The 21,773-nt window shown below is 42.4% G+C and overlaps 1 protein-coding gene across 2 annotated transcripts in view; it reads left to right on the forward strand.

The window, feature by feature from the left end:
* Nucleotides 1-3,179: 3,179 nt before the first annotated feature.
* Nucleotides 3,180-21,773, forward strand: part of Palmd (palmdelphin) — a 49,736-nt gene continuing 31,142 nt past the window's right edge. The window contains exons 1-2 of one of the 2 annotated variants that reach the window (XM_075981510.1): nucleotides 3,180-3,733; nucleotides 19,379-19,459. In XM_075981510.1, the coding sequence (XP_075837625.1) occupies nucleotides 3,689-3,733; nucleotides 19,379-19,459 (126 nt within the window). In that variant the 5' untranslated portion in view covers nucleotides 3,180-3,688. Of the gene's footprint in view, nucleotides 3,734-19,054; nucleotides 19,119-19,378; nucleotides 19,460-21,773 lie in introns of those variants that run through there. The other variant, XM_075981511.1, reaches the window with a different exon arrangement.

Consider the following 21,773-nt stretch of genomic DNA (forward strand, 5'->3'; position numbering starts at 1 on the left):
ATTTCTAGAGAACAAGAGTTTGCTTATTTAAGCATCACAAACACCTAGCACATTGGTGCCTGATGGGTAACCAGTAAGTGAATAAAAGGGAGAATGCCTGAAAGTGTTTGAAAAATATTATCAGCTTTAACAATGTTAATTATGTAAATGAAAAAAACACACAATACTTACCAGCTCCCACAATTCTGTCCCATCATAAATTCCTCTTGCTTGCCTCCCCTGCCCCAGTAGAAAATTCTTTGCATTTTCCTACAGCAGAAATGAGATTTGGATTAAAAAAAAAATAAAGAAATGAGATTTGGGGGATAAATTGATTTTAGGAAAAGATCCACATTATTGATTGGGTGACTGCCCATTAGTTTTGGCAAGCAAATGCAGAACTGACTGAGATATTCATCATGGCTGTTCTCTTGCCCTTAACATCTGTCTGGATCTACAGTTAAATAAGCAAAATCAAAAACTTTGAAGGTTTAATCTTTTTTCTTTTTGTTTAAATATTCATCTAAGAATAATCAAATTTGATCCCTGCCTAATTCAGGCTCTTATTGTCTTTTCCTAAATATCTCTGAAGAACAAGAGAACAAAGATCAACTTTTCTCAAGCATGACCTCAGACTCTTTTTGAAGTATATTTTTAATCATGTGTGTAGGTGGCCCCCATGTGTGCAGGTGCTGCAGAGGCCCTGGTGTCAGACCTCCTGGATCTGAGGTTACAGGGGATTATGGGCTCTCTTCCATTTTATTCCCAGACAGATCTCAAAGCCCACGCCAGTGTCACACCTCTTCCGTCAGGGACACGCCTTCTAGTCCTTCTTAAAACAGTTCACTAACTTCAGATCAAGCGTTTGAATGCTCTCAGCTGCTTCTCCAGCGCCAGGCCTGCCTGCTGCCATGCTCCCCACCATGATGGTCACGAGTTCACTCTCTGCAACTGTAAGCCAGCCCCCAGTTAAATTGTTTATAAGTTGCCATGGTGTCTCTTCTCAGCTTTAGAGCGGTCCCTATAACAGAACCCTTTATAGATTCTTATGTTTACCCATATTAACTCCCATCTGTATTCACGTAGTTAACAGAGGCCACGATGATTCCCGTGGCAAAGAAAGAACATTCAGTACTTATCTTTCTGAGCCTAGGTTACTTGACATAAAATAATGTTTTCCAGTCCCATCCATTCTCCTACAAATTTCATGACTTTGGTTTTCTTTATGGATGAGAAAAATACATTTTCTTTATCCGTTCAGCTGCTGACAGACATGAGGACTCATTCCATTTCCTTTCTACTGTGAAAGGAATTGCACTTAGCATGGATACACAAGTGTCTTAACAGGAGGACATAACATCCTCTGGGTATATCCCCAGAAGTGATGGCTGGATCATATGGCAGCTCTATTTTATTTATTTATTTATTTTACAAACCTCCACACTGGTTTCTACAGTGGCTACATTAGTTGATGCCCCTACCAACGGTGTACATGCTCTTCTTCCCCACATCTTTTTTTAAAAATATTTATTTATTTATTATGGACACACTGTTCTGTTTGCATATATGTCTGTAGGCCAGAAGAGGACACCAGACGTCATTACAGATAGTTGTGAGCCACCATGTGGTTGCTGGGAATCGAACTCGGGTCCTTTGGAAGAGCACGCAATGCTCTTAACCGCTGAGCCATCTCTCCAGCCCCCCTTCCCCACATCTTTATCAGACTTCTTGTCACCTGTTCCCTGGATGGCGGCCATCCTCACTGCTTTAATTTGTATTTCTGATGGCAAAAGATGTAGAACACTTCTCAAATACTTGTTGGCCATGTATATTTCTTTTTTTTATATTTGTATTTCTTCTGCTTAGATCATTGGCCCATTGATTTGTTTGGTGTCTAATTTTTGCTGCTCTTTATATATTCTAGATATTAATCCCCTTGTGATTTCAGATTCCTGAAAGGGATGAGCTTCCTGTGCAGATGACTGACTCAGGGTGTGGCCTCTGTGGGTGGGGAGATCGGAATAAAAGCATGACGCAATCTTATTTCACTAAGCCCTATAAAATTCCTCCAGAATAGAATAACATAGGGTTCTGCCTAAAGCTTCCCATCCAGCCCTTAGGCATCCTGAGTGCTTGCTTGGTAGAGGAGAATGCTGGGGTCCTACTCCCTCATAAAGATCGATTTAACCTTCAGCCCGTGTCTCTCTTTGCCCTGTGTCCTTGGACATTGCTTAATGAATGTCTGTCACAAAGTCAGACAGCTGACGTTCCCATCCCGGCTTTGCCACTCATTAGCCATGTGGCAAGTGATCTCCCTGAGCCTGGAGCCTCATTTTAAAATAGGAATAATAGCACCTATCACTCAACACCTCTCAGATAAATAAGATGAAATGCTTTTGTCTATGAACAAATATTAGCTACTGCTAATACAATGATCAGAAAGACAAAGAAATGTAAGCCATGTGCTCAGTGCCAGGCTTGTCTACTTAAGCTCTCCGACTGAATGGTGACATTAAGGGGCTGATAGCATCCGAACACATAATAACGTGGTGGACAGTAATTGGGGTTCACGGCATCAAACTGCACCTAAAGAATAGGTACGGAAAAGAAAACAAAGTCAATTGCAGCGCTTCCTGGTCTCTGCTTTGACCCGAGTTTCACCGGGCTTCCCTGCCTTCCTCTAAAGAATAAGGACTGTCCACCCAGGGTCACAGAACGCCTGGTCACACTTTCACAGGCGCCCTCCTTTCTCTTGCATAACTGCTGAGGTCAAAATGGACACCTTCCTGAAATTAAATAGTGTCATTTCTGAATGGGTTCCAAAACAGGAGCTGCATCCCCCAGACGTCCAAGGATGGCACCAAGAGCTCCCCGGGGACCTAGCGTTTCAAAATCGGCACCTTAACACCTTTGATTTTTGTGGAGACCTAAGATTCCAAGGTCGTGACAGAAGGCTAAAAGTGGGACTTAGGGAGGGGAGGGGAGCTTAATGTAAATATTCTCCTGTAAGGGTTCTTAAGTAACCGCAGACTACAGAAGCCATTATTATTACCTAAAGACAAGCAGACGGAGCATGACAAACGATTGGCTTGGCACTTCTGCCCCAGTGTGTGTGTGTGTTTCTCTCTCTCCTTCTCTCTCTCTCTCTCTCTCTCTCTCTCTCTCTCTCTCTCTCTCTCTCTCTCTCTCTCTCTCTCTCATAAGCTCTGAGGCCAGCGTGAGGCAAACTAAGTGAGGTAACTTTAAGCATACAGACTCAACACACAGTGCGTGCTGCAGAAACCCCGGCTGCTCTGATACTCTGCACGGCAGTTCCCTGTGCTACTCCGGGAAAATAATGACTTGGGTAAGGAACAGTTAATAAGAAAATGTGCCTCGCTAACCGTGCACAGAACAACAAAGAGCTGGCAGCCCCTGAAGGAAAAGGGCTTGTGCGGCTGCCGTTCAAACTTGTCAGTCAACTCCTGCCAACAGCCTCAGCGTCTGCCTTCCCAGCACACCCTCATTACATGTGTCTGTCTGGCCTCGTCTGTGCCTCAGCTCAGAGACGCTCCTGACAAGCCGGGGCTCTCTTCCTTTCTCCCTGGTGCAAAGAGCGGATTTCTCTCCACGTATCTTCTGTCACCTCTCCCTCCTCTCTCCAAGGAGGCACCTTGATTTATGGTAGCTTGGGACTTCCTTCAGCATCTGCCTGTCCTTGACTTCTAGAATGGAAGAAGCTGAGCTGGTGAAGGGAAGACTCCAGGCTATCACAGTAAGTCTGTGTAGTTTTAAGTCATTAAGGTGGTTGCTTAGATGAGCGGCACCGTTGCTAGCTGTCCTTGTCTCCCAGTCCTCCTAAGTGGAAAAACAGAACTGTCAGCCTTTGTGGACTCCTCTCTGTTTCTCTTAACCCTTGTGACCCCCTGTGACACTGGGGCTTCGGAACCTGAGATCAAGGGAGATGCTTCTGGATTTTACGGTTGGTGTTTGTGTTTTAAACAGCCATCAAGAGGTTTTTCTAAAGGACTTTGTAAATCTCCCTCACCTTCTGTGGAGATTAGAAACGTAGTTTTTTCCTTCAGGTCCTTTCGCCTGACAAAAATTTTTAATAGCTACCCAATCATGAAACTTTTCAAAGCAATGACTATAACCCCCAGAAGTTAATCTTCTTAAGAAGGAGACCAAAAGGAAGAAAATGTGAAACTTTTTCATTCTTAGTGTTAGAGTATACTCCAGAAAACCTAACCGAATTAAAGCAAAGCTCTGTATCCACTCAAGCGAAGTGTTAAACGGGAGGAAGGTGGGGAAGGCACGGGCCAGCGTAATTCTCAGAGATCAGTTTTCCAGGGCAGACATGGCCTGAATAAGATCTCGATAAAGGAATGCCATGCATGAGATGGATTGGAAAATACTTTCCTAATGCCAGGAAGAAAATTAGTACATTTTATGTTTGTTCTGGGAAAGAGTCAAAGCAAGAAATGAATTACTTTTCTTAACTGATACCATTCTTTTGCGTTTTGCTTCCAAAATGTTGTATCTGGCAGTTAGTTACCTGGAAGTCCCTGGCCCAATCATCCGTCATCGTTAGCTGTAACTTGCGATAGCATGTTTTGAGGAGAAGCAACTTCGCAAGTCCACACCCCAATGTGTCACCTTTTCTGCCACTGAAATCAACTGTCAAAAAAGAAGTAAATCCTTTCCTCAGAGCTGATACGAAATCCTGGGAGGCAGGAGGCTATTCCTCTGTGCTCTTTAAAGTCTCGTGTTAATTAAACTAATTCTAATTTGGGAATTTTTTCTAATTCAGTGAATACAGTGGGGTTGTTTTTCTACACAGAAAAGAATTCAATTAATAAAAATATTTTCTTCAGCAGTGAAAAGAAGCCAAGAGTCCAGAGATAAGATTGGCACTTTTCTATAGAAAGTACTTTTTAATTTCAGAATTGAATTACTGTATTTTCCCTTAAAAAGAAAAAAAAAAAAACCTTGGGCTGGATTTTTGTTTGTTTTGTTTTGTTGTTAAATCCAACCCCAGTTTCAGCTGTCCTTCTTGAAGGGACAGGAACTCCTCTGCGCTCTGTTGTTCTTGGCATGGTCTTTGCACATTACAGCTGTCGTCTAAAGGTTACTTCACTGCCCGGAGTTGTTCAGAACTAGGCTCCTTTCCCCCACCCCAAAGATAGCCAGATGAAACCACGCACTCATCGAAGCTCGCTTCTCCCCTGTTTCTGCTACTCAAGTGGGGAACATCTTACTTTAAAGTCTTGTTAGGTATGGTTAGCAGCTCAGACCATTTAGTGAAGAAGAGCAAGGTCCAAACAGATGACTGATACAGTTACCCAGAGAGCCTGGGAGTTCTCACTGAGGGTTCAAACGCAACAGAGATAGAAGGCAGATTGAAATGCCTTGAAAGGGATTGAGTGGGTTGGTTCCTGAATACAGAGATATTTTTAATGATTAGAAATAATAAACTTATTTTTTTTGTGTGATGATCCTATGAGCCCAAACGCATTCCATTAGAGTTAATTAAGTCTTTGAAGTAAGGTCCCAAAATTTAGCTTGAAAGTAAAATTCTTGCTTAAAGCCTGCAGGGCAAAAACTGGCAGAAGTTTATAGGAACGAGTTTCCATTAGCCCACACCTCACGGGGCTCAGCGTATTTGTCACCACCTAGAGGGGAAGTGAAGCAGTGCTGTGTCCATGGAAACAACACAACCGCTCTCCTCCCGGGCACCCTGGGAAATGCCAGCTTTCTCCACCCTGGCCTTGCCCAGGAAGCCGCCCCAGCTATTCTTTCTACTTAGGAAAAGAAAACACGCAGTACACAGGGAACTAACTGTCAAGGGTTATCTCGTTTCTAAACGGCATCAAAATTATGGGACCCCAATCCAGACCAAATCATTTGGCCATTCTCCTACAGTAAAATACTTTCTAGATACTTCAAAGACCGCACCAGGAGCGTTTTCCTAGGGCACAGAGACACGGCAACACACAGACTTTATTGGGTAAAGAAAGAAAGCAAAAACAAACTTTGACTCTGCGAGAAGAGTTTGGTATTTTTTATTAAATTGTAATCGTATAACTCCTAGCAATAAAATAAAATAAACTCCATTATTATACTCACTCCGCAGGGTTTCAACTGACTAAAAAGGTATTCTTTGTACTGTGAATAATTGAAAAAAATTCATCTGCACATAATTTGGCTGAACCAAGTGACAATATTACTGTAAAAATATTTTAAGCCTGTGATGATGCCATTCCTTTCTCACACCAGCAAATTTAATTTTAAGATTATTCCTAAATTTTCTCAAAGATTTAAAAACAATAAAGACTGAATTTTGAGACTCCTCAGGAAAAATAATGTAAAAGAGGGCATTTGGATCTGAATGCTCCAAATAGACTTTTTTATTTCATTATCTTCGCATTCTGCTTCCATCGCTCCACCCCATAGCACCTCCTCATTGCTAAATTGATGAGCAAATTACTCTTTAGACAATGAGTTCCATTTCCAACTGTGATCTGAAAACTTTACACTGACTAAATACTATGCTTTGAACCTCAAAAGTTTCTTATTAGTATACATTTAGCTATTGATTGATTTTTATACAAACAAAACACAGTTGAAATAGACCTTTAATTCCCCCCCCCTTTTTTTTAAATGAGGTTCCACTAGGTAGCCCTGGGTGACTTGGAAGTCACCACGTGGACAAGGCAGACCTTGAACTCACAGAGATCTGCCTGCTTCTGCCTCCCAAGTGCTGGGATTAAAGGCATGCGCCACCACACTCAGCTAGAAATGCATATTTAGTGTTACTGGAAATGGCGATACCAATTTCTCTAGGACTTTGAGAGGTGTGCAGGATGGCATGTCACACTGACAGAGAGAACTCTACAAAGTTACTCTCTGGAAGTAAACACAGTCCAGCTCCTGGAGAACAGAGAGATCCCCCTTAGCTGAGTAACATCCAGTCAGTCCACATCCCCTTCCATGGGGAACATATTGTCGTATCTTATTTCCTCTGTGTATACTGGGACACACAGCACCTAACGTAGTACTGCTCAAATGGAAGTACTGGATTTTTTTTTTCAAGACAGGGTTTCTCCGTAGCTTTTTTTGGTTCTGTACCGCCTGGCTGAAATACTGGATCTTAAACATATGGAGATTATACACGTGGGAACACAGGGTGTTTCTGGGCAATGTTCTGATGAATTCTGAAAACTGTTGTCCATTTGCAGAGACCCAACCAGGACATGAGAGGTGATGAGTTAGCCGGTATGCTTATTCTCTCTTGAAGGCTTAACTTTGATGGTTAAGGATGTGCCTGTCAACTCATCCACTCACACCTTTCTTCAAAGTCTGATCATATATTGAGTCTTATGCATTGAATTTGCAAGCTTTATGAGGAGAAATTGGGGGCATCAGGTAGGAAGATGGAAAAGCGCTGCAGCTGTGAGTGGAATGGTTTGGGGGGGGCCTCCTGAGGGGGGGGCGACACCTGGGCACAGTCATGAAAGAGGTGAGCTCTGTCAAAAGTTAAACCCCAGCAGGAATCCTAAGCCAAAGCACCTGCCTAGGCCTCCCTCCATCTGGCAGGGGGCCACAGAAAGTCCTGACATTGCAATCTGAGCAACGGAGCCAGATTTGCAGGCCAAAGCTGCCCATGACGCAAAATAACACAGAACACAACTCTCTCACATGGCCTGGATCCACTCCCTAGTTCTTCCCACTCCCAGTGAATATTTTCTTGACTTGTAAATACAGGAACTTGGGAGGCAAGAAGTTCTTGTGTAAAACCGAGGAAATCTCCCCATCTTAGAAATGCATATAAAATCATAACCTAATACTAAGTTTCGATAGTTCTTTAGTTCACAGTACCTATCCCTGGACATGCCCACTCACCGTGTTCTCATTTTGTCAATATTTGTGACTGTCTAGCAGTCAGTAAAGTGACTGATCACCCAGAACCAGGACGTCCTGTTGAAACGTGAGGGCCCCAGTACACAACCGAAACGCAAGGACCCAATATTTGAGATTTCAAGGTAGTGACATCAGAATGTTAGAATCAGAGCTGGCCCCTTCTGGGCACACTGTCTCTTGTGACGTCAAAGGCCACATGCCCCCAAAAGCCATTCCTTTTGTTTGTTCCAGGCCCAGCATATCCACCTTCTCTGCTCATTCTACATGTACAAAAGAAACAGTGAGCCCCGGAGCAAGCAAGCCCGGTGATCGACTAACTGTGTACCTCTTAATTGTATTTGGGCCGCTGTATTGCGTAGAAGTCCAAAGACTTCAAGTGTGTAATGCATATACACTGTGAACCAGCACACCTCCGAGTTAAGACATAGCTATAAAAACAGCTTCTGTTTTGTCAGGAGTGTGAAGACACCGCAATCTCCTAAAGAGCCCTTGAGCCAGAATGTTCAAACAATGAAGCTCTGCTGTTTTCCAAGGTCCTGTACCAAGATTACATGTTCCTTCCAGAGAAGGCCGTGCTTCTTTGCCAAACATAACGGCCCACCCATCCAGGAGGTTGTGTGATGAGGTACAATAATTCTGATAGCTCATTAAGGAAACTGCTTTCTGATAGTGGGAAGGTTTTTCCAATGTGCTACCGAATGATAAAACCACTCTGCTAGATGCTCTACTGACAGGATTTTCTGGCTCTCAACTGGACGGTCTAAAAGAAAAATATGCTTCTTTAGAAAACGGTGATTAGGATAAACTCTAGTCTCCAATGTTTAACCACAGACTCAACAAATGTCGCCCATCTCAGTGCTAATATTGAAACCGAATTTCCACTTCCCCATCTCTAAGTCTCAACCCTTACTCACCATGTGTGTTTCAAGTGGGGCAAGAAGCATCCTTGGTGGATTCTTCACTGAACCTCGCTTTCCAACACACATGATTCCCCTACCACCTGTAGGGTCCTCCCACCTTCCTTGGTCCGCTATAACGAGAGTGGGCAGAGAGGGCCTGGTGCCATTTCAAGAGCACTTGGTGTGAAGGACTCAAAGTCAACTCTCAAGGTAGACATCCATTACCTCCGCCCCATCCCACATCCATTGCATCATTTCCTGCCTTCCAGAACTTAGTAAATCCAGGATAGTTTTGTATCTTTCAGCTACCCCAGCAATGAACTCAACAGTAGCTGATATACCAAAATAGTAATAACAATAACAGCAACAATAATAATAATAAAAATAATAATAACAATGAGTGACTGAGTGAGCAAATACTGTTCAAGCTCTGAGGGGGGAGAAGCAAGCTAATGATCATGTGACCCACTAATACATGTTTTTTTTCCACTCAAGACCCAGCCATAACTTGTGTTTGTTAGTCGTCCATATTTGTGTGGTCATTGTTAGACAGAGGAGTCAAAGAACAGAGCCGAAACTGCTAGAACGTCCTGTAAGGTTAGGAAACAAGATTAACTTTGCAGCATGAAATGAGATTTAGAAAACTGGAGCTTTTGAGCTTATTCTGTAAGGAGTAGTGACAACCCAAAGTCCTACTGCCATGGCCGATGTAAAGATGAAGGTACTGGGGCTGGAGAGACAGGTCAGCAGTTCAGAGCACTGACTGCTCTTCTAGAGGACTTGGGTTAGATTCGCAGCATCCACATGGTGATTCACAACCATCCTTAACTCCCTTTCCAGAGAATCCGAAACCCTCTTCTAGACCCTGCAGGCACTATACACATGAAACACAGACATGAATGCAAGCAAAACACCAACACACATTTTTTAAAAGATACAAAAAATAAATAAATAAAAATCAGCCTATGTTATTTGTTTAAATAAGAGAAATTAAGATGCTCCTTAACCACATGTAGAAATCATCATAGGACCCAGAAAACAGAGATTTCTTTCTCCACACTCTCACCCTCTTTATGCTTCTGTATCCAGTGCTTCTGGTGTGTGGGGGCTCTCCTGAATGCTCTTCCACATGAGAACAATTCTCGGGGTTTGTTTCTTTTATTCGTTCACCTTGACTCCAGACACTGAGGTCACAATTTCACTTTGTGATCTTCCAAGTTTCCTGAGAACATTTTTAACAACAAAATGCCAGTCCACTCTTACTCATTCTTGAAAACTTGATACAGAACTCTATCTGGATGGTTTCTTCTATATGCTTGGTTGCATTTGGGTTCAGTTTTCCATCTTCTTACAGAGAACACTAAATGAGCTGATTTCAGGGAGGTAGCTCGGGTAGTGGGTTGTCTCCAAATAGACATTGTTGATTTTTAACTCCTAGAACCCACATTTAAAAATCTCTGTTGTAATAGGGTATGTTTATAATCTTAGGAAGTTAGAAACAGACAGATCCTGGAGCTTCATGGCTAGTCAGCTCTAAACCAGTTGGCCACTGACCTTCATATGTACACACACACACAACAGTCAATTTCAAATTAATATCCTTCTCTTGTTAACATTTACAAACTTACAAAACAGTGTTGTCTGAATTAAGGTTTCATTGCTATGAAGAGACACCATGACCATGGCAACTCTTATAAAAGAAAACATTTAATTGGGGCTGGTTCGTAGTTTCAGAGGTTTAGTCCCTTATCGTCATGGTGGGAAGCATGGCAGCATTCAGGCAGACATGGTGCTGGAGAAGGAGCTGAGAGTTCCATCTATCTGTCATCTGGATGGGCAGGCAGCAGGAAGTGAATATCTCACTAGACCTGGCTTGAGCATTTGAGACCTCAAGGCCTGGCCCCCTAGTGGCACACTCTACTCCAACAAGGCTACACCTACTAATAGAGCCCCTCCCTATGAGTCTATGGGGGCCATTTTCTTTCACACAGCAAGTGTATTTGATTTTTTTTTCAAGCTGTGATACCTGAGAGGACAACAAAAAGACAAAAGGTTCATTACAGCTCAGAGTTTCAGGAGTGTGGTCCTCTTTTGCTTGGCCTCCTACCCTTGGGCAGAGCATCATGATAACAGAGGTATAAGTCTTCACAGGCCTTTCACCAGCAGCCTGCCTCTCTCTAGCTAATCCTGATCTCCTGGAACTCACGCCATCTCCTACATTAGCATCATCAGCTGAGGACCAAGCAATCACCACAGGAATTCGTGAGGAACATTTCATATTCATACCCTACAGTGAAGCTTTGTTTAAGGGCACAGGGAAACCACAAAATACTGCATTCCTGTGATCCAGGTATTCCTGGGTTCTTTCACATATATTATAGAAATAAAATGGTCCCAACCTCACAGAGATCTGAGGAGGACAAAGTAAGTTAATGTGTTTATGTGCATTAAGTGGAACCAGAAGCAAACACTTCATCAGTGTTAGCCATTATTTGGGTTGTCATAGCCCTCGTCTCTGGGTCTGGAAATAATTAAACCACACAGGATCTGGGGGTGGGGGTGAGTTTCAAATATTGGATTTGTTGTTTTGAAGTGCTGAGGATGAACCAAGGCTTCACATATAATAGGCAAAGAGTAACATTAAGCTACATCCTCACCCTGTCTTAATTTTCAGAACCAAACCCTGCCTTCCAGACATTCCTATCTAAATACAGCATCCCTCGTCTAAACACAACTCATTCTGCAATGTTGCCAAGAAATAGTCAGTGAATTTATCAGTCTTTAAATACTCATAATACATCTTTATACCTCTCCCAAAAATTGGGACATTTGCCATTTTATGTCTTTTGATACCTTTCACTTCGTCCAAGATTCCATGGAGTTTACATCACACAAATTTTAAAGTTTGTTTATAAACTTTTCTTCCCTCAAAATGAAGACCACCAGAGACTGAAACCCAGTTGTGGCTGTTGTAGGTTCCGCTCCCTCTCAAGCATCAACTCTTTAGGTGCTCCTGTCCTGCCCTTTCTAGGAACAAGATTTTTCTCCTACATTAAAAATATGAAAACAAAATACGAATAGAACAGTCTCATTTTATCTGTCATCTTAATACATGTACAATGTATCTTCAGTAGTTTTACTACCTCCATCATTTTGCCATCAGCATAATGTACTGCTCACTCATACATACACACACACACGGTTGTTCCATGTTTCCCAGCTACACGTCATGCTGAATTTTTGCAGTATTTATGCTACTAAAAATGGTTGTCCCTACCTTATCTTTTTGTTGTTGTTGTTGTTGGTTGGTTGGTTGGTTGGTTAGTTTTGGGTTTTTTGTTTTTTGCTATGTGGGGTCATTGGGAAGATCCCAGTTAGATATTAAACTTCTTAATCTAGCTTGTTTGTTTGTTTTCTCTCCTTCTTCTCTTCCTTTCTGAGATGATTTTTTCATTGTGTTTAGATATTTCCATTCACTAATTGCCCTTGTCTTGTGATCTGTCTTCGCTATTGACATATTTGTTCCCTTTCAAGCATTCATTTCCAGTATTGAGATCAAGCCTTCCTGCAGGCTGGGCAAGTGCTCTGCCCCTGTGCTAGTCCTCCACCCGCCTCGAGAATTTGTTAAGTCTACTTTCACTAAAATCTAGTAAACTTCTTCATGGAGTCAGAATTGTCTTTAAGAAATGTCTGTTCGCTGCCAGACAGGGGTGGCACGTGCCTTTAAACCCAGCACTTGGAAGGCAGAGACAGGAGGATCTCTGTGAGTTTGAGGCCAGCCAGGTTTATAGAGAGAGTTCCAAGACAGGCTCCAAAGCTTCACAGAGAAACCCCTGTCTCAAAAAAACAGAAAGAAAGAAAGAAAGAAAGAAAGAAAGAAAGAAAGAAAGAAAGAAAGAAAGAGGGAGGGAGGGAGGGAGGGAGGGAGGGAGGGAGGGAGGGAAGGAAGGAAGGAAGGAAGGAAGGAAGGAAGGAAGGAAGGAAGGAAGGAAGGAAGGAGTGTGTGCACATGCCTTGCTCTCAGAGCTGTCACTTCTTACACATCTTCAACCAGCTCTGCACTGGTAGTATCTAAACTCAAACAAGCTACCTCCACCTTCATTCTCCTGATTCTAAGGATGAAAATAACAGCAAACTGGTCATGACATCACAAGCTACTCAGCTTCTTTTTTTTTTAATTTTTATTGATTTTTATTGAGCTCTACATTTTTCTCTGCTCCCCTCCCTGCCTCTCCCCTCCCCTTCAACCCTCTCCCAAGTTCCCCATGCTCCCAATTTACTCAGGAGATCTTGTCTTTTTCTACTTCCCATGTAGATTAGATCCATGTCTGTCTCTCTTAGGGTCCTCATTGTTGTCTAGGTTCTCTGGAATTGTGAATTGTAGACTAGTTTTCTTCGTGTTTAAAAACCACTTATGAGTGAGTACATGTGATAATTGTTTTTCTGGGTCTGGTTTACCTCACTCAAAATGATGTTTTCTAGCTCCATCCATTTGCCTGCAAAATTCAATATGTTGTTATTTTATTTTCTGCTGTGTAATACTCCATTGTGTAAATTTACCACATTTTCCTTATCGATTCTTCGGTCAAAGGACATTTAGGTTGTTTCCAGGTTCTGGCTATGACAAGCAAAGCTGCTATCAACATAGTTGAGCACATGTCCTTGTGGCACAATTGAGCATCCTTTGGATATATACCCAAAAGTGGTATTACTTGGTCTTGAGGAAGGTTGTTTCCTAATTTTCTGAGAAATCACCACACTGACATCCAAAGAAGTTGTACCAGTTTGCACTCCCACCAGCAATGCAAGTGTATTTCCTTTACCCCACAACCTCTCCAGCACAAGTTGTCATCCATGTTTTTGATCTTGGCCATTCTTAGAGGTGTAAGATGGACTCTCAGAGTTGTTTTGATTTGCATTTCTCTGATGACTAAGCTACTCAGCTTCTAACAGAATGAATCTAAGCATGTAACTGACCAAGTCCTCCCCCTGCTCTGGCCTGCCTCTTCCAGTTGCTTCAGTGGGTTCAGGAAGTCACCACTGGCGCTCTCTTTTTGTCCAAGTCGGTTCTAGTGCGATCACAAGATGCCTCTCTTTTTCCTGTCTTCCACCTAAACGTGCCTCCGTGCTCCCAGCTAAGCTTCTCGCTTCTTTTGTGGAGACAGTGAGAAGTTAGTGGAGGCCAGGACTGAGAACTCATGAGTTCTTCCTACTTCCTAAGAAAAGCCTATGAGGCAAGTTGCTTTACTGCTTAAGGTAAACTCTTACTTGTAAAATGAAGTATTTGGACCATGTGAGCAATAAATCTCTTATGTCTTACACAACCAAAGCCCAGTTACTGGTTTTTTTTTAAAGATTTATTTTGTATATCTTTTTTCTTCTCTTTTTAATTAAGAGTTTTTTAATACAATCTTTTGTCGTTTTATACAGATATCGCCATTCTCACTCCCTCCCCCTCCTCCCACTTTCTCCACCTTCCCTCCTACCCCCTACCTCCCCATCTGCTCCCCAGAAAGGGTAAGCCTTTTCATGGGGAGTCAACCAAGTCTGACATTTCACTTCAAGGCAAGACCAAGGCCCTCCCCTCTACATCTAGCAAGGTATCCTCCAAAAAGAATGTGCTCTTAGAAACCAGCTCAAGTACTAGGGATAAATTGTAGTCCCACTGCCAGTGACCCCACAGATTGTCCAAGCCTCACAACTGTCCCCCACATACAGTGGGCCTAGTTTGGTCCTATGTAGGCTCACTTGCTATCAGTCCAGAATCAGTGAGCTGTCACTAGCTCAGGTCAGCTGTTTCTCTGGGTGTCACCTTCATGGTCTTCACACCTTTGCTCATATTATCGCTCCTCCCTCTCTTGGTCTGATCTCAGATAGCTCCGCCCAGTGCTTCACTGTAGATCTCCGTATCTGTTCCCATCAGTTGCTGGTTAAAGGTTCTATATGACAATTAAGGTGGTCATCAGTCTGATTACACAAATGTCCCAGCTTTTATTTCTAGCTCAGAATCTTCTTTTCAGCTCCCTCCATCCTTATTCCAAGCATCTACGTCCTCCCTCCACCAAGTGGTCCCAAAGGCTTTTCCAACTCAATATGAGTCCCAGAGTCTTCTATCCTGAATGTCCTGTTTCTGTGACCGAATCTGCTCTTCTCTGTTCCTTAGCACTGTAACCACTTGATCTTTGCTTCCCCCTCCTCCATATTTCTCAGAACCCCTTCACTCTGCTGCTGCAGTCCAAACACTCACGGCCTTTTGTATTGTTGCAATAATCTAACCAGGCTTCCCTTTCAACTTCCCCACTACACAATGAGATTTTAACAACGGGATTTTTAACAGCCCTTTTCTCCCTGAAAACGTTCCATTGTCTACTATCTCACACATAAACAACTGCCAAGGCCCTTGTCATAGCAATCCAGGGGTCTCTGTCAGCAACCTATCCTTTTCCTGTTCCTCTTAGCTGATTGCGTGCTACTCTTCAGAACAATTTAGATTCCCTATCTGCTGTTTCAAATCCTGTACAGTGTTCCCATTTCAGACTCTGGGTCACACTGGGCTTTCACTTGATGCTCTCTCTCTCCCCATTCTTGAGTCTCCAGTCACTACTGACCTCAGCCACTCAGATGCCGTCCCAGAACCTCTCCTAATACCGCCAGCTAGAAGCAACCTCTCCCTGTCTCTCCTGGGCCTCGTGGCACCTTCCTTTTGCCTGAGCAAGAACTGACACAGTGTTTCTCAGACTGCAGTTTCTCGCAGAAATTATTCTTCTTCTTCATGAGAATGTAAGCGGCTTAGAGAAAGTATTTCAGAAGCATATATTTATTTATTACAGCATATTTGTGCTGTGTACTTGTGCATGCTGGCACTTGTGGAGGTCAAAGGGCAATCTTCAAGATTCACTCATCTGCTTCTGCTTCATTAAGGCAGGGGTCTCCCTTGTCTCTGCCTGTCTCTGTTCCCCATCTCCCCATAGGAGCGATGGAATTACAAATGAGTGCCACGGCATCTGTTTTTTGGTTTTTATTTTCTTTTAAGGCAGAGTCTCACTCTGTAGCCCTGGCTACCAAGTAATGCACTCTGCTGACCAAGCTGTGCTCAAATTCACAGGGATCTGTTGGTCTCTGCCTCCCAAATACTAGGATTAAAGACATATGCCATTATATCTGGTCTAGTAGACTTTTTGTTGGCTTGTTGTTTGTTTTGTTTTGTTGTTGTTTGTTTCTCTTTTCTTTTCTTTTTCTTTTAAAACAGGGTTTCTCTGTGTGGTCCTGGCTGTCCTGGAACTCACTTATGTAGACCAGGCTGGCCTCAAACCCACAGAGATCTGCCTGCCTCTGCCTCCTGAGTGCTGGGATTGAAATCATACATCACTATACCCTGCCTACGTTTTTTTTTTCTTTTTTAAATGTGGGTTCTGAAGATAAAACTCAGGTCACCAGGCTTGCGTACCAAGCACTTTTACCCACTAAACCATCTTGCCAAAACCTCAATAGTTTTGAAATACTGCAAAACTACTGATATAAATATTACATTTGTACAAAAGTATCTAAGATTTGGATAAATTAATAATAAAATAACTTAATATAAATCCTGCTTAAAAGAATCAATCATATGTGAATATTACCGATCAATAATTAATCAACATCTCCACAATACATTCTTAAGTATTGAGCTTACTTTTGTGAGGAATAAGATGAGGGCAATATCATTGCACACTACCTGTTCATCTTGACTTTCAATTGTACAAAGTGAATAGCTTAATTTTCAAAATAAGAGGTCATCTTTTACAGAATTGGAATTTGTGGCTTTCAACTATTGAAATGAGCTAAGTAAAGCAACCAAGAACCCAGGCAGTTGCTCATTGAACGAAAGTCTAATTGAGCAAAAAGTCTAATTGTGCATTGACGAAGGAATCAACAATGAAAGTCACTCGAAAGAGTCAAATTAATAAATGCTCAGCTTGCCAAGTCTCCTGCCAGGGCAATTGGGGGAAGCAGGTGGCATTTCACGTCTGTTTGCTTCACACTAGGTTGGAGAGGGTCTATCTGGCTGGTCACCTCTGTACAGCAGCAGTAGAGTTCCAGAAAAGTCTTAAGATCAACTCAGAGTTTATTTGATGATACGGAGACTAAATTATCCCCAGAATATTTTTTAGTGATGCTTGTATTACTCTCAGACTTAGCAAAGGAATAATAATCTACTGCTAATTAATGCCTTGTAAGAAAAAAAAACACTCCTATCTTAAAATAAGATCATGCCTGTAACATTATAAAATTACGTTCCCACCTGCCCTGACTGATGGGAGAGAGGCATCGCATTGCCTCCAAGTGACAAAACACTGGTATTCCTAAGCAACACTTGTATAATCCCTGTGTTGTCAAAACACTTCAGAAGTCCCGCCTATACCCATACCTTCCACTACTTGTTACTAACTCCAAGAGAAAATCAGCACAGACTGGTAGCCAGTGAGAATAGGGAGGGATTGCTGGGTTTGGCGGACACTCAGTCTCCTGTGAACTTCTCTGGGAGCTACTCCTGGAGAAGAGGGGAGCCATCACCCCCGGGAAACCACACTAATGACAGGTCCCATTTCTGGCTATCTGTCCTGAGGCTGCCTCCAAACCTCAGAGCTTCAGAATGCAGAGAACAAAGAGCTTGCTTAAGGAATTTCCTACTTGAGAAAAAGCTACAGTGGTTTGGTTAAGAGTGAAGTGGCTGATCTCAAGTTGTCTGGGTTCAAATCCTGGTATGATCACTTAGTAGTTTTGAGAATCTGAGTAGTTAATCTCCCTAAACATCCATTCCCCCTTCTGTAAAAAGAAAATTATTATGGTATGTCTTAGTTATTATAAATTATTAAGTGAAAGAGTGCCTCTGGGACACTTAACAAAATATTTGGCACAAACAAAATGCTACTAATATTTGCTCAAGGACAAAAGAGAATTGATTCACAGAAGTTTAGAAAATTTTATGACCAATGACTAGATTACATTCCCCACCCTACCAAAAAAAAAAAAACTAGAAGTTAAAAAAGTGATTCTAAAGACCCAAATTTGTTTGTTGCCTAGTTGCTTTTTCCTGAAAGAACTATTTATAAAAGTTAAAAGAGCAATGTTGATGAAGTCATGTATTCTTCCTACGCACAAAGGGAAGCCCAGCACACCAGCTGGCAAACAAACAACGTGTTGTTTTTCTTCAACAAATGTACCTGAACTTACACATCAAAAAAGAAGAGTCTTAATCTTCAAAGGGATCACCTCAGGAAGCTGTGTACTTTCAATAGCGCTGCCAAAGATTGTCAGAGTCTCCCTTCTGCATTAGCTCCTGGCTTTGCCTCACATTCTTTCAGGTGCTTTAGTTGGCAACAAAATTTTCTGCTCTGAGAATTTCAGTTTTGAATCGGATTTAAGAAAAACTCATGGATAAGATGGAGAATAATATTTCCTTAGGTTTGGGGGAGGTTGGGTTTGGGGGACGGGTGTTGTTCTTCTTGTTTTGGTTTGATTTGGTTTGGTTTTTAATGAGAGATAAGGCTTTTTTTTTCTTTTAACTTGGATAGTCAAATATATCGATTCCAGCTAGTGTATCTCTAGGGCATTTAGGATCAACAGAAGCGCTATCAGCATGAGCCGGCTGCTTTCTGTATGCACACTGTTATGTAGTTATTTGTTGAATTTTACCAAACAGACGCCTCTTGAGCACTGAGAACTTTGACAAGTGCTAGCTTATCCTGTGTTCGAGTCTTACCAGGAAGATACTTTCAGCTTCCCCATTTCACAGTCAAGGTCACTGAGGTGCCCTGGAATTTGAGCTAATGTCAAGGAACAGATAAATGGGAGAGTCAGAAACCAAACACAGGCTGCCTGGTTAGCGCGTATACTCTTCTAAAAAACAGAACCTAACAGCAGTAATGATTCTGCTCTTCTCTTCTCTTCTGGAATAGGTTGTAAAGTTGTTTGCTTGCTTGCTTGGTTGACCCATTCATTGAGGTACTGTGTTTAAATTTGGTGGAAAATATATCTTGCCATGAATTATTCTTTTTTTACCTCAGCAGATGGAAAGTAACGTTATCGAAGCTCTATTTCTTCATTGTCTGGCCTGTTGCACCAGGAGGAAGCTGCTCCACTTTCTAGCTTCCTTGCTCTCTGAGGATCCCGCCCCTGGCGGTCTTTCCTGTTTTCCACATGTGTAGGCCTTTTACCCAGCAACATCTTCAGCCTGTGCCAGGAGCAGTCTCCTCCCACCTGTTTCAAAACTCCCTCCTGACAACTCACCTTTTTCCATTGCTTCACTCCGAAGTCTGTATCAGCAGCCTGATGGGGAAGGAAGAAACAGGGCAAAGAGAAAGAAAGACAGTGAAAGCTTCCCTCCCCATTAAAAGACATTTCTGGGTTATTTTCCTTAAGTTGAATCTCTTCGGTTACTGCCCCCTTCATCACCAACTTGTATCTTCTTTGTTGCAAAACACACATTTCCAGGGTGGCTTCTTATCAAGGCCAGCCATGTGGCGCTGGCTACCCTTTGGGACAATGACAATCAGCCAGATTTCATTCCCGTATAAACTTTGAAAATTAATTATGCTTCAACTTTTCTTTAATTACAGGATAAAAGAAAAATACAGGAAGAAATCTCACAGAAACGTCTGAAAATAGAAGAAGAAAAATCGAAACACCAACATCTCAAGGTACCACATCTGACTTCCCTTTCCCCTCCACCGTTTTGTGTTCAAACAGCCTGACAGCATTTACCAGCCCACCGCCACCAAAGATGCTTTAGGAGAGAGAGGCATGCCAGGTTAGCCCACCCTCCAGTCTAATCACCCAGGAGGAAGCCAGTAAGCCACTGATAATTGCGTCTGAGATTAATACCTTTTGGCAAACTTGAGGAAAGTTGGGAACACGGTTTTATTGCCTCTATGATTTGAGAGCAGAGTTTCCAGATCTTCCTCAGTAACCTTGAGAAATCAGCCTTGAGAATTTGACCCTGGCGAAGCCTTGCTTAACATCCTGGCGGGGGGGAGTTGATCCAGCTAGGAAGTTCCTTTTGAAACCAATGAAAGACCAGCCCTTCCCCAGGGGCTGCAGAGCAGACAGTAGTGTCTCGCCTGCCTGGTCAAGGATGCCTGTGTTCCAAAGCTCCCTGCAGTGAGTCCAATGTTGTTTGCATATGGTTGGGTTTCTATTTTATTTTGTTTTGACAGAACATGAGATCATAACTATAAATAAATCTCCATTTGAAAACTCAGACTTTACATCTTGCACAGGGTGTGGTCCTTTTGTAATTAAAGCACATAGGGTTTCGACATTTTGTTACGTAGTTTGGTCAGAGGATCCAAGGAAAGGGCAAACACGAGCTCCTTGTGAATAGGCCCAAGCAGGAAACTGTCCTTATCTGGCAGGGGCGCTATCAATAGATCGAATGAATTCTCTCAATGAACAATGCCCCACAGTCAGAAAGTCTCCCAATTTAAACTTGCCAGATTCCGCTAAATCCATTTTTCTAATGAAAAAAAAATATTGACTCTGAGAAGGCACATCATTCAGGACTCCGGTTAGCCTCTATCCTCTGGATCCTGTTGGCCGCTGTGCTCCTATTGAAAATGACATTTCCACTGTTTGATGGATGGCTAAAAGCCATGGTGAACCTGCTCTCCTTACAAAGTAGCACACTGAATTTATGTTGAGTGGTGGACACGCTCAAGAGATACAACTTGTACACCCAGGAAAATCAGTGAAATAAAAACAGACTTAGCAATCCAAGGGAAGTCAGTCAAATCTCAAACATTTGAGACAGATCCAGAATAATTGGTGGTCCCCTTTTCCCTCCCAAACATACACATACATGATTTGAGTCATGCTACAAAGAGTTTCTTACTTCAGAGAAAACCTGTTCATCTCTGGCACTCAAGGACCGCTACCCCTGCAGTATGGAAGACTGTGTAACTGCTGAGCTCAACGTAACAAAAAGCGTTTAAATATTCCCTTAGCTCTTTTGAGAAAGTAAGGTTCCCACAGGAAAAGGCGGACTCACTCCAAGATTCATGTCCGAGGTGGCCTTGGTGGCAGTACGTGTCAAAACAGTCCCAGCAAGAATATATACTATTTCCTATTGATATGTTTTCCAGAGGCAAGGAGCATCTTCCAGTCCAATCAATGTGTGCACCAAACTTTGGATGGCTGTTTACTGTTGTGTAGATTGTATACTGCACCATACAAATGAGCTGCTGGAAACCTACTCATGCCCCCTTGCCAGCTGTGCCCTCTGCTCGGGCCTGCCTGTACCTGAAGCAAGAGATTTTCATTTTTTCTGGTCCCAAGGTGTTCTCCTCTTTCCTTCAAGGACCCAAAAGGGAGGAGATGAGGAGAAGGGGGAAATAACGTGTTCTAATTTGAGAAATTAATGATTAAAGTTAACAAGACATGTTAAATGGCGGTGTTTTTATTTAGACAATAAACATTAACTGTACATTCTGAGGTCAGAGAATGTTCATGAAAATGTGGGTTTTAAGTAGAGCCTTAGATGGTGAGTGGAATTTACTGTGCTACACGTAGGGCCTCGCAGTGAACGTAGGTGAGCATAGTGCCTATTAGTTTCAAGGTATTATACAAGACTCAAAAATATGACAAATCTTGCCCTGTGCCTTTTAAAATAACTGACACGTGACTCGCAATGGCATTTGTCCTGCCATGGACACTAGACAGGAGCAACGACCACAGAGGAAATACAGGACAAAGAGTGGATATTTCACCATTCTTCCAAGTGTGCAGAAATTGCCAGCTAGTCCCACAGAAACCAGGCCCAACTCCAAAAGCAGGCTCACAAATGTGCAAAAGTATTTTTTAAATCGATTTTATGATATTTTGCCAAGTTTTGAAAGTTCTATTATCTATTTTCTTTTCCATCCATCCAGGGAGTTGTCCTGGCTCCCATGATTCTTCGCAGCTTCACTGATTGCAAGCTAGTTTATATTACACCACGATGGTACACTTAGACATTGC

This window comes from Microtus pennsylvanicus, chromosome 7, assembly GCF_037038515.1.
Source record: "Microtus pennsylvanicus isolate mMicPen1 chromosome 7, mMicPen1.hap1, whole genome shotgun sequence".
In the NCBI taxonomy this organism is placed as follows: Eukaryota; Metazoa; Chordata; class Mammalia; order Rodentia; family Cricetidae; genus Microtus; species Microtus pennsylvanicus.